We start from the raw sequence: 13,268 nt of genomic DNA, 5'->3' as shown, positions 1-13,268 counted from the left end.
CACCGAGAGAAGGTTTTTCTACAAGATTCCCTGGCGTTACATGGGAGTGGAGGGGGGGGCGGGGGTGTCTTCCAGCCTGGGAGGGCTCAGCGATGTCTTGATGGAGTATGGGCCAGGTCTTAGGATTCTCCCACTGCCGTGAGTCTGCTCTTCTTCCCTCGCTTTAGAGCTGACGCGAGAGCATAGCTGGGTTTCTCATGGCCGAAGCTCAGCATCTTTCTATGGCGAGCGATATCGTGGTTTCATCCTTGTCGTTGATAAACACATGGGGGGGGGGGGGGCAGTAGCACTGTTTGATGGTTTTGCTTACTTAGTTATACTTGAATGCAGGGGAGATTGTAAAAAAAAAAAAAAAAAAAAGACTGTTAAATTGCTTTATTATGATTGAATTGTTCAGTTTTGAAATTGATATTATATTTGGAGCAAAAGCAAGTGTGTTGATTTATTGATGAAATTTGCACTGATGGCCACGGACCACTGCTTTTATTTAAAAAACATACCCGAAGAAATGGCTGTACTATTAATTGTGCTTTTGATAATGACTTGGGCCAGATTTGAGCCTAAAAGTTAAAGCGATATTGATTGCTAACCTTCTGTTGTGTTCAGAGGAAGCATATTTAAAAAAAAATGCAATAAATAAATAAATAAACCTTTTGTTGTTTTGCAGAGGAATATGGCTCAGTGGCCTCCACTCCAGATTCGACGCCCCCATGCACCGACGGTATGAGAGCTACACTCTTGACTAGTTGGCGAAAAAAAAATCATGCACATCACGCTCCTCAAATTACTTTCATTGAAGATCCACAAGTGATGGCATCCTTTTTTTGATGTCAAAAAGATGCTTTCAGCTCTTTTTTAGCACGAGTGTAATATAGTGTTTTTAAAAAATAAAATGACTCCAGGTGGTAACGAGGAGTCGGAGCTGTACGAGCTGCAAACGGCGAGGGACTGGTCCGAGGATGAAGAGGTCGGGTACGATGACGACGACACGCTGGCCTCCTCGCCGTCAGTCTGGGGCACCCCGCGTCAGAACTCCCTTGAGCTGACCTTCTCCTACATCGCCATTGCCGACGCCGAATCCGCCGGGGGCTCACGTACCCACCGGGAGAGACGGCGAGGCGGCTCGCGGGGAAGCCGCACCTCCCTGGTGCGTACGGACACCCCGGAGACGCCGCTGGACTCCCCCGACGGCGACTGGGACCCTCACGGCATAACGGGTCGGGCGGATGAGCAAGAAGGCGGCGTGGACGTGAGGACCACCAGCCCAAGAAGGAGGAGGCGGCAAAATGAGACCGTCACAATGCAGCCATCGCCCCAATCTGTGGACGTAGCGACTCAGGAGGGCGACACGGGGGTCCTAAGTGAGGAGAGCGCTTTGACCCAAACGCAACCACCAATACTTCCAGGTACGATCGATTCCACAACATCAAAATAAATAAATGCCCCATGATGGTCGTGTAGTGACGTGATGTGTGATGTCATCCCTTTTTCCCAGCACCGAGCCCCAAGCCTGAGTCACCCGTCGTTCCAGCGGAGCCCCTGCAAACGACTGAGCCCAAATCCATCTCCCCGGATGCCATCGCTCCAGATACTCAGGAAAATCCTCTGAACCCGTGTTGGGACTCAGCCCTTAAGCCCTCAGACAGCGCCACAGTGTGGCCACACATAACAGGTACACGTCCTTCTTTTGTCACTGCTTGAGCAAGAGAGGAATCAGATCAGATTTCACATTGATCCTACAACAGCAAGCTAAGATAGATGCTCACCCTTGAAAAGTCCCGTCACCACGGCAACCATCTCTCCGGGATTCAGGAATGATCAGCTAATAGCGTGGAATGTACTTCCGACACGGGGCGATAGCTTCATCGCGTCGTCACCTCGGAGTGCATCACTTCATTAGTAAATTAGCCGTTCTTATTTTCACCTTTATGTTAGCTTGTTGCTATGTGGAGTTACTCCTTTCTTCCCGCTCGGTGGCATTTTAAGTGGACTGTCACGCAAAACAGACCTTGGCTTATTTTAGCGGTGTGTGTGTGTTTTTGTGTGGAGGCTTGCGTTGAAACTTTTGATGAATGGGCAGTAAAGCTGCTGACAGAGTTTAAGGTGTCCCAAATAAATAGCCCAACTTAATCTAGTGGCGCTTCATGTTTCTGACACTTCGCATCACACCAATAATAGGTTTAATATTGCCATTTATTGTATTTCCAACGACTTGCACAAAATCTATTATTTTTAATGCTTGAGTATAGATTTGAAGTAGAGGTTTTGTGTTTGACCACTTACTAGTCGTGACTGAAGTCTTTCCGAGTGAAAAGAAAAAAACATTTCATTGCAGTAGTGGGAGTGGGCGGTGCAGCAGGAGAGATTATTTTGGTCTGTCTGAGCTGGGGGCTGCTGAGCGAGCAGGGCCTGGCCAAAAACAGCTCAGGGGGGTCGTGGGGAGCACGCCGGGATAGAGAGGGTGGCAAGGCAGCCAAAATGGCCAACAAAGGTGAGTAAAAATGGAAAAAAGATGTCAACCAATTGTATCTGGATGATGTTTTTGTTTTTTTGCGATGTGGTTCTTGGAGAAGTAGCAATGGGGGGGGGGACCCCAGCTTCTTTTAGCTGGGGTGCACTATTTAGCATAGTCCAGTTTGATCGTGGAGATATGAACGTGCGAAGAATTGCGTGAGCCGGAAGACAGCTGCTTCCTCGACGTGTTTGGAAATTGCAATGCACTTTACGCTATTCTCCCACATTAGTCTTAATTTGACACATTAGCGGTCGTGTAATTGTGGTAGTGTGTCTGCAGCCTACCGTCAGTTTCCTTTGCTCAATATTCCTGCTCAGAGAGGTTTCTAAATGTTTAAAGCTGATCAGCCTTAAAATATGTCTATAATCATAATAAGTCGAGAAAGAGGGAATGATGTCATGAATTTGCACACTTTAGCTGTCTTGTATGCTAGTTGACAGGTTGTCATGGCAGCAGGTTGAATCACAATGAGAGGACAGTGGAACCTGAGGTGTGCTCGAGCCCATTGAACATTGCTGCATTGTAAAAAAAAAAAAAGATGCCAGCAGGGCAACAGTGATGTTTATTTTGATACAAAGTGGTCTATATATTTTTTTATAATCCTCACTGCTGATGGACTGAGTGCAGGAAGAGTAGCACAACATTGTCAGCCTTCGTCCACATTGTTTTCTTTCTAGCATATTCATCCAAGCAAACTACGTGTACATTGTTTTGCCAAACTCTTGCTCAAAAGGCTTGAAACCACAAGTGATAAATTCTTATGTACATTTACCAAAAGAGCTTACTAAGCAGTTTAAGAGAAGGAATGACTGCATGTAGTTATCTTTGTGGCTGACCAGTTCCTTCTGCAACCAAGTGGTCCATTTATTTATTTATTTATTTATTTATTACAAAAAAAAGAACCTAATTTTGTCTATTTTTACTCATCATTGTGTAAAAGAAACATCCAGACTTTCAATCTTGAGGTGACGTAATGCTGCCCAGTTGCCTAAAGTGAGTCAGAGTGAGCATTCAAGAGTGAATCAAATTTTCGTTTTCCAAAACTATTTTCACCAAATTGGTTAATAATATGTCAAAATAACAGATGAATAGACTGAAATGATGAATTTATGGACTGACAAATTATTATTTATGAATTAATCGTACCCTGGTACGTACATTAGCTGCATAAAACGTCTCGGTAAACAATTGAATGATTCGTTTTAATGGGCTCCATCAAAATAAAAAAAATACAATATAAAATTCATTTACATTATTACCAATATATTTCCCTCCTTTTTCTGTAGCTCACTTAGTGAAGCAAAATAGTGCCATGATCCAAATTTCCTGAAGAAAAACTCCAAACAAAATCGCTCGGTGTGTTTCATAATTCTATTACAACCGCGACTGTTCAGTTTCCAGGCCAGCTGTTGCCGGGTGACGAAGCGAGGGGAAACCAAGCGGGTGTAAAAAAAAACGCTGCTGACGCCTGGCAGCAGGTGCCGTGAAAGGCAGCATTTAAATTCCCCTCGACCGCTTGCTTCGCTCTGTCATCTGAGGGCTAAATTTAGCCCAGGCTGGATCCGTATGTGTCCTCTTCGCCGCTCTGGCATCTCATGTTGGAGGCTGGAAAGCATTCTTCTTCTTCAGGTCAACCCCCCGACCCCGACCGTTACTCTAGCCTCCTTGCCCATCTTGGAACGCATTGATATTCCACCATGCTCAAAATTTAAAATACAGTGAGACAGCCCTCTATGTAGGTAGATAGTAATAATAATTTTAAAAAAGCAAAAATAATCATTATTGATTAGATCATTAAATAAAAAAGCTTAAAAATGAAATACAAATTCAACTTAATTGACATACAACTCGCCAGAGATTCTTTCATGTACCACTAGAGGGAGCTTGCATACTTTTAACAAACCGCTGCAATTAATTTTCTTGGCATCGTATTTTCTCATTTTCCTTCCATCTCCTTATCTTCCAGTCATGGACCTGATCTACTGGAAGGACACGGAGCGAACGGGAATAATCCTGACGGGCCTGGTGGTGGGTCTCCTGTGCCTGTTCCAGCTCAGCATCATCACTGTGGTCTCCACGGTGTCTCTCGCCATCGTCTGTGTCACCATGTCAGTGCGCATCTACTACAATATCCTCCATGCCCTCAAATGGGGCGACGGGGAACACCCTTTCAAGTAAGCGCTTTTCTCTCAGTGTTGTTTTTCGAGCTGGACAATATACTATATCTGAAAAAATCTGTATACCAAAAAGTTGGGTCAGTCTCTTTTTGACCCATAATTGGGCTATTTTTGATGTCACTTTCTAATATCCGTTATCTTTTCAATGTGTGTGTGTTAGGTCATACTTGGAGATGGACATCAGTTTGAGTGGAGAGCAGGCTCAGTTGTACATGCAGAAAGTCATCGTCATGACTCTGCAAGCTGTGGACAGTTTGAAAAGACTCTTCTTCGTCAGCAGCCTCTTTGAATCCCTCAAGGTGAGAAAGGACCTGCTCGGCCTTCCTCCCCATCATTTAATCGTTTTCTGTACCGATCATTATCACCTTCTCAAGTAGGTCATATTAAAAAAAATAATTAGATTGTTCCAAATGATTGCGCTCCACATTTATCCGTAAATTACAGTGAAGAAATCTGACTTTATACTGACCACATGGGCTATTAACAGCCTACGTTTATACATAGAAAAGGCTGCAGAGCATTAGCGGTCCATGTTGACTGAGTGTGAGCTAAGTGAGCCCTAACCTGAGGACCTTCCAATGTCAACCCTGACCTGGCTGGAATGTGACATGACATGCGACAGCAGCAGCAGCAGGAGGAGGCGCGGATACGTAGATGGCGCGGGATAAGATGGAGTCCCTCCCCTGTCCCAGAGCGTCGTGTCCCATATTGGGATACACTGACTGGAGTATAATGGGAGACACTGACACCATTGATGCCACCGCTAACTCTTTTCGTGGCAGATGATCTCACTGGAACCGCTTTTAGATTTTCATAGGACACCGCGAAAAGACAAGTGGTAACGTTCGGAATTGTCCAGTCGACAACATAAAAATCTGCTTAAATTACCTCAACGCACAGCTATTAAAGTCTAAACCACAGAAAAACAAAAGTGACAACCCCCCTGAGTGAAACTTTACCCCAAAAAATAAACGATTGATTGTTTTGGCGTGATGGCTGGATCGTTTCCTGTGTTTGTGCGTCACCACGGCAACAGCAACATTACTTACCTTCTTTTGTATGTGACTTTTTTTTTTCACTTTATGGCCCAATGATGAAAACTATCTTTTTTTTCTCCCTTGCTTCATAGTTGCTGGTCCTGCTCTACCTTGTTACATACCTGGGAGATCTTTGCAATGGCCTCACCGTCCTCATCATCGGTAGCACATCACTTCTGGAAATATTTAACAAGCTCCCTGTTTGCCTTTAAGTGAAAGCCCTAATTTCTCTCCCTTTGCACAGGTGTGATTGGACTCTTTTCTTTGCCACTTTTCTACCGTCGGCATCAGGTAAACCTTTTTACGTTCTTGCCAAAGCTGCCCTGCCCTTTGATTGCTTATTTGACTTTTACGTGTCGGTTTTGCGTCTCAGGAGAAAGTGGACGGCTTCATTGGAAAGATCCAAGCAATCGTTGACAACGTTAAGGACTTGTGAGTACAGCGCCATCTTGTGGCATAGATGGATATATCTATATCTAGCTACCTTGAGAGATGATTCTTATTTTCCCCTCCAAATCCATTTTTGTTTCTCTCACGCAGCTTTCGAAGATTGGCTCACAGCGGTGCTCTCCCGCCCAACCTGCCTCCCGGTGATGCCAAAGAAAAAATCCAATAAACTGATGGATGGATGGATGGATGGATGACAGGATCACGAGGAGCTTCGGGCCCGTTACTCCAATGTCTTACCCAGCAAGCCGTCCCAGCTCCACACGACCAAGCTGCTGAGTTCCGGAAGGAAGATGTGGTGTTTACTAAGTTATTGGGTTTTTCGAGGGTTGATTCTTAATCAAGACGTTTGAAGAAAAATATTTTTTTTTAATACCCAAGTAAGTGTCTGTTGAAAGCTGTCGTCCAAATGAGGCTCCTGAAACTTTATGTCGACTTGTGTTCTCATGATTGTTTCATGTGTATGCGTGCGTGTGAGAAAAAGAAATCACTCAAGCAATTAAAGTCACTTTTTGTCTTTTTTCAGACCTTTCTTTTTTCTTTTTCCTCTTGCCCTTTGTATTCCCTCACATCATCTCATCACATCATTGATGTTTGACCATCGATTAGCGTACTGTATGGGCCAAGCTGGTGGGGCATCATTGTGATAAAATAAGGATGAGGAAATGTATGCGCAGGTGCCTTTCTAACTGCAGGATCAAATGTATTCAGGAATAATTTGCGTTTCTTCACACAAACAAACACCATCCCTTGGTTACCTGCACCCTCCCCTACAAAGAATGGACTTTTGTACCTGGACGATGCCTTTGTGATGACATGACAATGGCTATCTTGTTAGGAAAATCACTTTTAGAAATAATAAAGTTGGTCGGGATAGTCTCCAACATGTACAGTCTCTTGGCTTCAAAGTCTGTAATGTCCATTTACTTCATTTTTAACTTGTGAAATTCACGATTTATAGTCAGAAAGTGGAGTTAACATTTGATATATATTTTTCATTTACTCCTTCAACTTCATTCAGTAAAGATTTCTTGATTTTAGAGAGATTCAGTTCATGCTGTGCTGCTATTCTTTTACCACAAGAGGACGGCAAAAGTCCAGTGTTCAAACGAGGTCGACTCATAACTACAAAAACAAGCGCCTGGACAAATTGAATAAACATTTCAAAATTTGATAGGAATAAATTTGGAACGCATTACAGATTATATGTAAGCGTGCAATACGTTTTAATTGGATCGTTTAAGTATCTCTCCAATAAATGTCGTGCTAATATTCAAATAAAATAACGTGACAATTAAAATATTAAATGCACTTTTTATTTGTAAATATTTGTCTTGTTCTTGATGAACAAAACTATGCTTTTGCATTTTAATGTCGGTACTTAATAAGCAAAATATGTGGTACTTGTGGGTACCAGTTTTCTGCTTCTGTTCCATATGGAGTCCGCTGTAAAAGTAGGTCAGATTAGCTGTTGAAAATCGAATTAAAATGGAAATTTGAGATGTTCAACAAAGCCTGGTCGCGTGTCAACTTTATGCAATGACATTGGCACAAAAGGTTGACATGTGCAAAGTCATAAACCAAACTTTGAAGTGCACTAAAAGTTATTTTATTGCTTCTCTTGTAGCAGTTTACAAAAATAAATAAAGATGGCATCAGTGAGGTCCAGAACATGCTTCGTACCACGTGAAGGGGGCGGGGTTATGCAAATGAGCCGAGTATGTAAAAGCCAGGGTCGCAGACTGCAGGATGAGAAGGAAGGAAGGATACGTGACAATGATCAAACTCCCTTGAAAGTCGACCGTCTTTTTACAGCGAAATAACTCGCTTTTATTTTTCTTCTAAACGTGGAACGCCAAGGTTTTGATGTGGGAGCTCGCCGACTGACCTCGCTGAATGTGCCCTCATTCCGCCTCCATGGAATACCCTCTGACCATGGCTCCACCGGTACCGCCGCACAAAGTCCAAAGTGGCCGGCCGGGGCAGCCTCACGAGCGGCTACTCAAGTGCGTCCTGCTCGGGGACGGAGCGGTGGGAAAGACCAGCCTGGTTGTCAGCTACACCACCAACGGATACCCCACCAAATATGTGCCCACCGCCTTTGACGATTTTTCCGGTAAGCGCAATGAATGAAGAATTACAATCTATCGATTGATTTATCTATCGATCTATCAATCTGAAATCAAACAACTTTTATCTGCCTATTTTGTTTGGTGATCTCAGTGGGGCGCACTGAACGGCCCACGAGCCTTATGTTGCTCACCCCTGCCACCCCAGTGACAACATTTTTTAGCCCTAAAGTGCTTTTTATGACATTTACTGAATTAATAAAGTTCTTGGCATTGATTGCATGAATGTGTTTCTACCTGTCTGACACGGGTGAGATTAAGCACCTCCCCAAATGTGTTCCATGCCCCATAGCCATGGTAATAATGTTTTATTTTCCTTTATGTGTGTTTGGTTTCATGTGTTTAACCTCTCCCTGATCTTGTTGCCAATTCCGAACGTGTCTCTGCAAGCTTTTGTTTGCTGAAACATTAGCAAGCCAATGAGAGTTGACCCATGCATGAAAGTGATTTTCACCAAGTTGACATTGTGCGTTATGTCATAATCAAATTCAGCAAGCGTCAACTCTGCAGCCAGGCTTTCGCTTTTTGAATATTGTTTGAATTTGGAAGCTACTATTTCCATAGCAAATGATGGAAATAAAAAGAATGCCTTCCAGAGTAAAAATGTCTTCACCATAAAACCAACTGTACAGGCCGACACGTTTTGAAGTAACTTTAGTAACTGTCATTAAAGTATACACATTTATCTTTCTACTAAACAAGTTCACAAAAATAATAGCAAATTATTCAAATAACTTGACTGATTAAAAAATATTTATGTTAGTATGCAAAACAGTGTATTTCACATCACTTTAGATATGCTGAGTTTTCTTCATAAAGTCTCAATTGTTTTAGAATCAATGATGACATTGTGCAGTTTCTCAAAGCATGGCTCCAGTGGTCAGTGAAATAATCAGTCTAAGTTAATTTCACTTGTATTTAATGTTCATTTATTGACACCCACGTCACTCACCAGTCTCGGCTCCACCTTTTAAAGCCGTACACACTTACATAATAGAGTCATGGATGAGGATGGAGACCCCAGATATCAATACTTGAGCCTCATGTGCAAATTTTTTTCAATTGTACCAAATTCATTTTAATCTGGTTATTTGGATAATCAATTGTAAAAGTATTTGATAGCTGCAGCCATCCATTTCGGCCACTGCGCTAATGAGGTTTAAAACGCGACGGGGCTTCAACAAATCCTCATTAAAAAAAAAACACTAAAGTGTGGGAAGGGAAACCACAAAGACCCACTGAGTGGCCCGCTGTCAGGTTTTGGGTTGCACAAGCGGGCCCGTTGTTGCCGTCGTCAGCCTTGACCCGTGGGCGCTCCCCTCCACATCTGTCACAGAGGCTCACAGGCGCAGATTGTCTTGACAGAGAATGATTGTGTGCGTTGTGAGCAGGGAAGCGGGGGGGTTAGCATCGCTCGGGGATGATGTCATTTCTATCTGGTTCCCCGTTGAATGAATGAGAGCGACCCAGATTTTTTTTTTGTGTGAAAGTTGACTTGAGAGGCATTACGCAACCTTGCAGGTGGCGGGAGGAAGGAAGAGCGCGATGGGCACGATAAGGACTTTGCAACAGATTAGCCAATAAGTATCATATGTTCGATGGGAACACAGGACTAAACTTTTTCTCATTTTATGCTAACACTATTTAATTCCTCGGTCGTCGTTCCATATGCTTCTTTGTTAGTGCAATGATGAAGTCGGCGGGTTTCAGCCAAGGCTTTGATCAGGTGGATACGAGCGACCGCACACACACACACACACACGCACCCCTTTGGGCCCATTGTAAACGTTTCCATGTGCCCGTTGCTTTGTATCGAAATGACCCCCGTCGTTGAAACACAGATGACTCACGCGCTTTTCAAAAGTGAGGCCCGATGGAAGAGTCACACTGAATAAACACAATCCGCTTGGAATTGTGTCAAAAATACAGACAATGAGTACAAACTGTCCCACGGGCGTATGTGTTTGTGTCTGAATCCCAATCCAATCTTTTTTTTTTTTTCCAGCTGTGGTTCAGGTGGACGGAAGCCCAGTTCGACTCCAATTGTGCGACACTGCCGGACAGGTGAGTTTGACACGCAAGCTGACAAACGACATTTACAATTTAATGTTGGCACTTTTGTAAAGTTTAAAAAAAAAAAGCAAATCTAGATTCACTTCAAGAAGAACCTGGGTGTGGTGGCCATTTGCCCCGACTGGTTACTTGACATTAGGACATAGTTGTGATTCTTGGCACATGATGGTGTCATGCATGATTCATCGGCCATTTCATAAACAAAAGGAATTCCGTATTAAAAGTCAAATTCAAATGATGGCATGAAATGAGAAGTAAACATAAATAATAACGAAACTACACGAATAGCTTAATATATTAAATGTGTGAAAAAAACAGCACAATAGCAACCAACTCGCCACCCACGTCACTCACAATACTCATGAAATATTAATGATTGATTATTCAATGAATCAATGGGCAGCATAGTAGAATCTAAAACTCAATAGCAACAGCTCTGATGGCAGCGTACCAACATTTTGCTGGACCCAAGTAATATTGGCAAAGATGTCTACCTCGTTAGCTTGCCGTATGATTGAGTAAGACTTCCATGTCTTCAAACTTACAAAGTCAGCGTGTCAACTGCGCTTGTGAAACACAGCGTGATTATTTAGTGTGGAGTCATGTTGGAGCCTTGTTTCATAAGCGCACTCCGATGAACCCGCCCGCCTCTGGGAGCAGCACATTTGATATGCATAAAGCCTGCCGGCCATTGCCAGCTCACTTATTGAGCCTCTCCTAATACCGAGCTGGGAAACGTGTCGTGAGCTGCAGCAACTACGAGCGCCGGTCGGCGTGTAAGGGCAAATATCAGCAGATTAAAGTCGACACTTATGTAATTCCACGTGCCAGAAATGCCGACGGACTGAGTGACATCGTGTGAGCTACACGTTAGCTTGGATACTGGATGGATTTGGGAAAAGCGGGATTATTCAGACCGCCATTAAAGTTGCAAATGGGTGGGAACAATTCTGGTGGCTGTCCTGATGTCCATTAGGATTTAACCTAGAAGGATTATTATAAAGCTAATTCCCCTTTAAAAATTTGAGTAAAATTTCCATAACCGATTAATCGTCTTATTAATTAAAATACATATATAATGAATAAAATGGAGTAACTTATTTTTAGTTTCTTTATGCTTGCAACGATTTGGATATGAATTCCTGGCCGATCAACTGACTGTGTGTCTCCACCAGGACGAATTTGACAAGCTCCGTCACTTCTGCTACAGCCGCACCGACGCCTTGCTTCTGTGCTTCAGCGTGGTCAGCCCGGCGTCTTTCCAGAACGTCTGGGAGAAATGGGTCCCGGAGATCGGCCGGCGCTGCCCGCTCACGCCCGTCCTCCTAGTGGGCACGCAGTGCGACTTACGACAGGACGTCAAGGTGCTCATCGAGCTCGCCCGGCGAAAAGAAAGACCCGTGGCCGAGGAGGACGCCCGCGCGCTGGCCGAGAAGATCGGCGCGCTCACCTACGTGGAGTGCTCGGCGCTCACGCAGAAGAACCTCAAGGAAGTGTTTGACGCCGCCATCGCCGCCGGGTTGCGCAATTGCGAACGGAGGCTGCGGCGGGAGAGGAAGGTTCGCAGCACGGCCGATAAGATGAAAATGCTTTCCAAGTCGTGGTGGAAGAAGTACGTGTGCGTCCAATAGAAGGCGGACTTGGTTTGAGGATGAAAGGACAAACGTGACTGAGAGCAGCGTCCAACCAAATCGCACATTATGCAACTTTCACCGCCGTGCATTGACTGCTTCGTCAAATGTGAGCTGGAATCAGCATGCGAACTGAGAACATATCCTGTATATTCAAATTTATATCATCTATATGGGCTGTAAACTGTAATTCAACTTTTCTACCGCCAAACTCAAAACATGATGAAATGAGATGGATTTTGTTAGCCTACTAGCATCATTAGCATCATTGCCGCTGAGTCAACAAATGAGAAAAGTCCAGTTGCCTTGATTCAACGCATTTTTTTGCAACTTCACAAATCATGATTTGAAGCTAATGATTTGTTCAACCTCCTTTAATTGATTTACTACCTTCACTTTTTTTTTTTTTACTAACGAACACCAAAATGAACTGCTTGGAAATCCAGTTCTGCTGCACCTTTCTTTATTTTCACTTATTGATTCATGAAAATGTGTATATTTTGGAATCTTTTTTTCAAATCAAATGATTAAAACTGGATTTAAAAAACAACAACACTCAGCTATAGAATTGACCCCAGACTGCTATTAAGCAAATAAATCAAATACAGTAGACCCCCACTATTCACGGGAGGATTGAAACCAAGCTCAAAATAAAATTGCTATATTATAATTGACACTTCCTCATAATTGGCATGAAACCGTATAACTGCAGGTGAAGGTGCCCCCATCCCTTTAATGACTAACTCGAGTTGGGTGGTGTTAAGTTCCCAGACTGACTTAAGTAAATGACCTGGCCTTTGGACCGGTGGTGTCAAAACTCAAGTGTCAGCTCCACGACGAGTGCTTACCTCGAACTACATAGCGTGCCAAAATCAGTCATATGTAAAGTTGTCGTGGCCCCAAGATGGATCCTTAACTATCGTCTTGGACATTGCCGCTCCTTTATCGAGCACCAAAGAGACTCATTGTAGAATTTGACTGTATGTTTGCTTCTTATTTTTCAGAAGCCTGTCATTCATTCTGTTTCTTCATATCTGTTCCCTCCGGGCATACGACTGGACTGATCATGAACAAAGCAGATGCATGAATGTGCCATTTTCCTTTATGTATGTTACATAGTCTATAAATATGTCCTCTTAATATGATGTTTGTAATGTCACCATTAATGTAAGCGGTACTTAACAGAGCGATTTTGTTCAGCTGTTTGAATGGAACCAAATAAAATGTGAAACATATAAAAGCAATCCATGTGTATCGTA

The 13,268-nt window shown here is 43.3% G+C and overlaps 2 protein-coding genes across 3 annotated transcripts; both read left to right on the top strand.

The window, feature by feature from the left end:
* Positions 1 to 7: 7 nt before the first annotated feature.
* On the top strand, positions 8 to 6,701 carry rtn2a (reticulon 2a). 2 transcript variants are annotated; one of them, XM_049726091.2, is made up of 10 exons: positions 8 to 138; positions 668 to 721; positions 903 to 1,406; positions 1,496 to 1,672; positions 4,482 to 4,689; positions 4,853 to 4,991; positions 5,822 to 5,891; positions 5,974 to 6,020; positions 6,103 to 6,161; positions 6,270 to 6,701. In XM_049726091.2, the coding sequence occupies exons 1-10, from the start codon at positions 108 to 110 to the stop codon at positions 6,343 to 6,345; spliced, it is 1,365 nt and encodes a 454-aa protein (XP_049582048.1). In that variant the 5' UTR covers positions 8 to 107; the 3' UTR covers positions 6,346 to 6,701. The 2 variants fall into 2 exon arrangements, with proteins under 2 accessions (XP_049582048.1, XP_049582049.1); XM_049726092.2 differs by lacking the exons at positions 8 to 138; positions 668 to 721; positions 903 to 1,406; positions 1,496 to 1,672 and adding an exon at positions 2,333 to 2,491.
* A 1,211-nt stretch (positions 6,702 to 7,912) lies between these two features.
* Positions 7,913 to 13,253, top strand: rhoub (ras homolog family member Ub). The gene is made up of 3 exons (XM_049726095.2): positions 7,913 to 8,292; positions 10,311 to 10,369; positions 11,554 to 13,253. Exons 1-3 carry the CDS (start codon positions 8,073 to 8,075, stop codon positions 12,007 to 12,009), a joined length of 735 nt encoding a protein of 244 aa, XP_049582052.1. The 5' UTR covers positions 7,913 to 8,072; the 3' UTR covers positions 12,010 to 13,253.
* Positions 13,254 to 13,268: the final 15 nt, after the last annotated feature.

Source organism: Syngnathus scovelli, chromosome 7, assembly GCF_024217435.2.
Source record: "Syngnathus scovelli strain Florida chromosome 7, RoL_Ssco_1.2, whole genome shotgun sequence".
In the NCBI taxonomy this organism is placed as follows: Eukaryota; Metazoa; Chordata; class Actinopteri; order Syngnathiformes; family Syngnathidae; genus Syngnathus; species Syngnathus scovelli.
The sequence above is the reverse complement of the archived record's forward strand: the minus strand, read 5'-3'. Positions and strand labels throughout refer to the sequence as shown.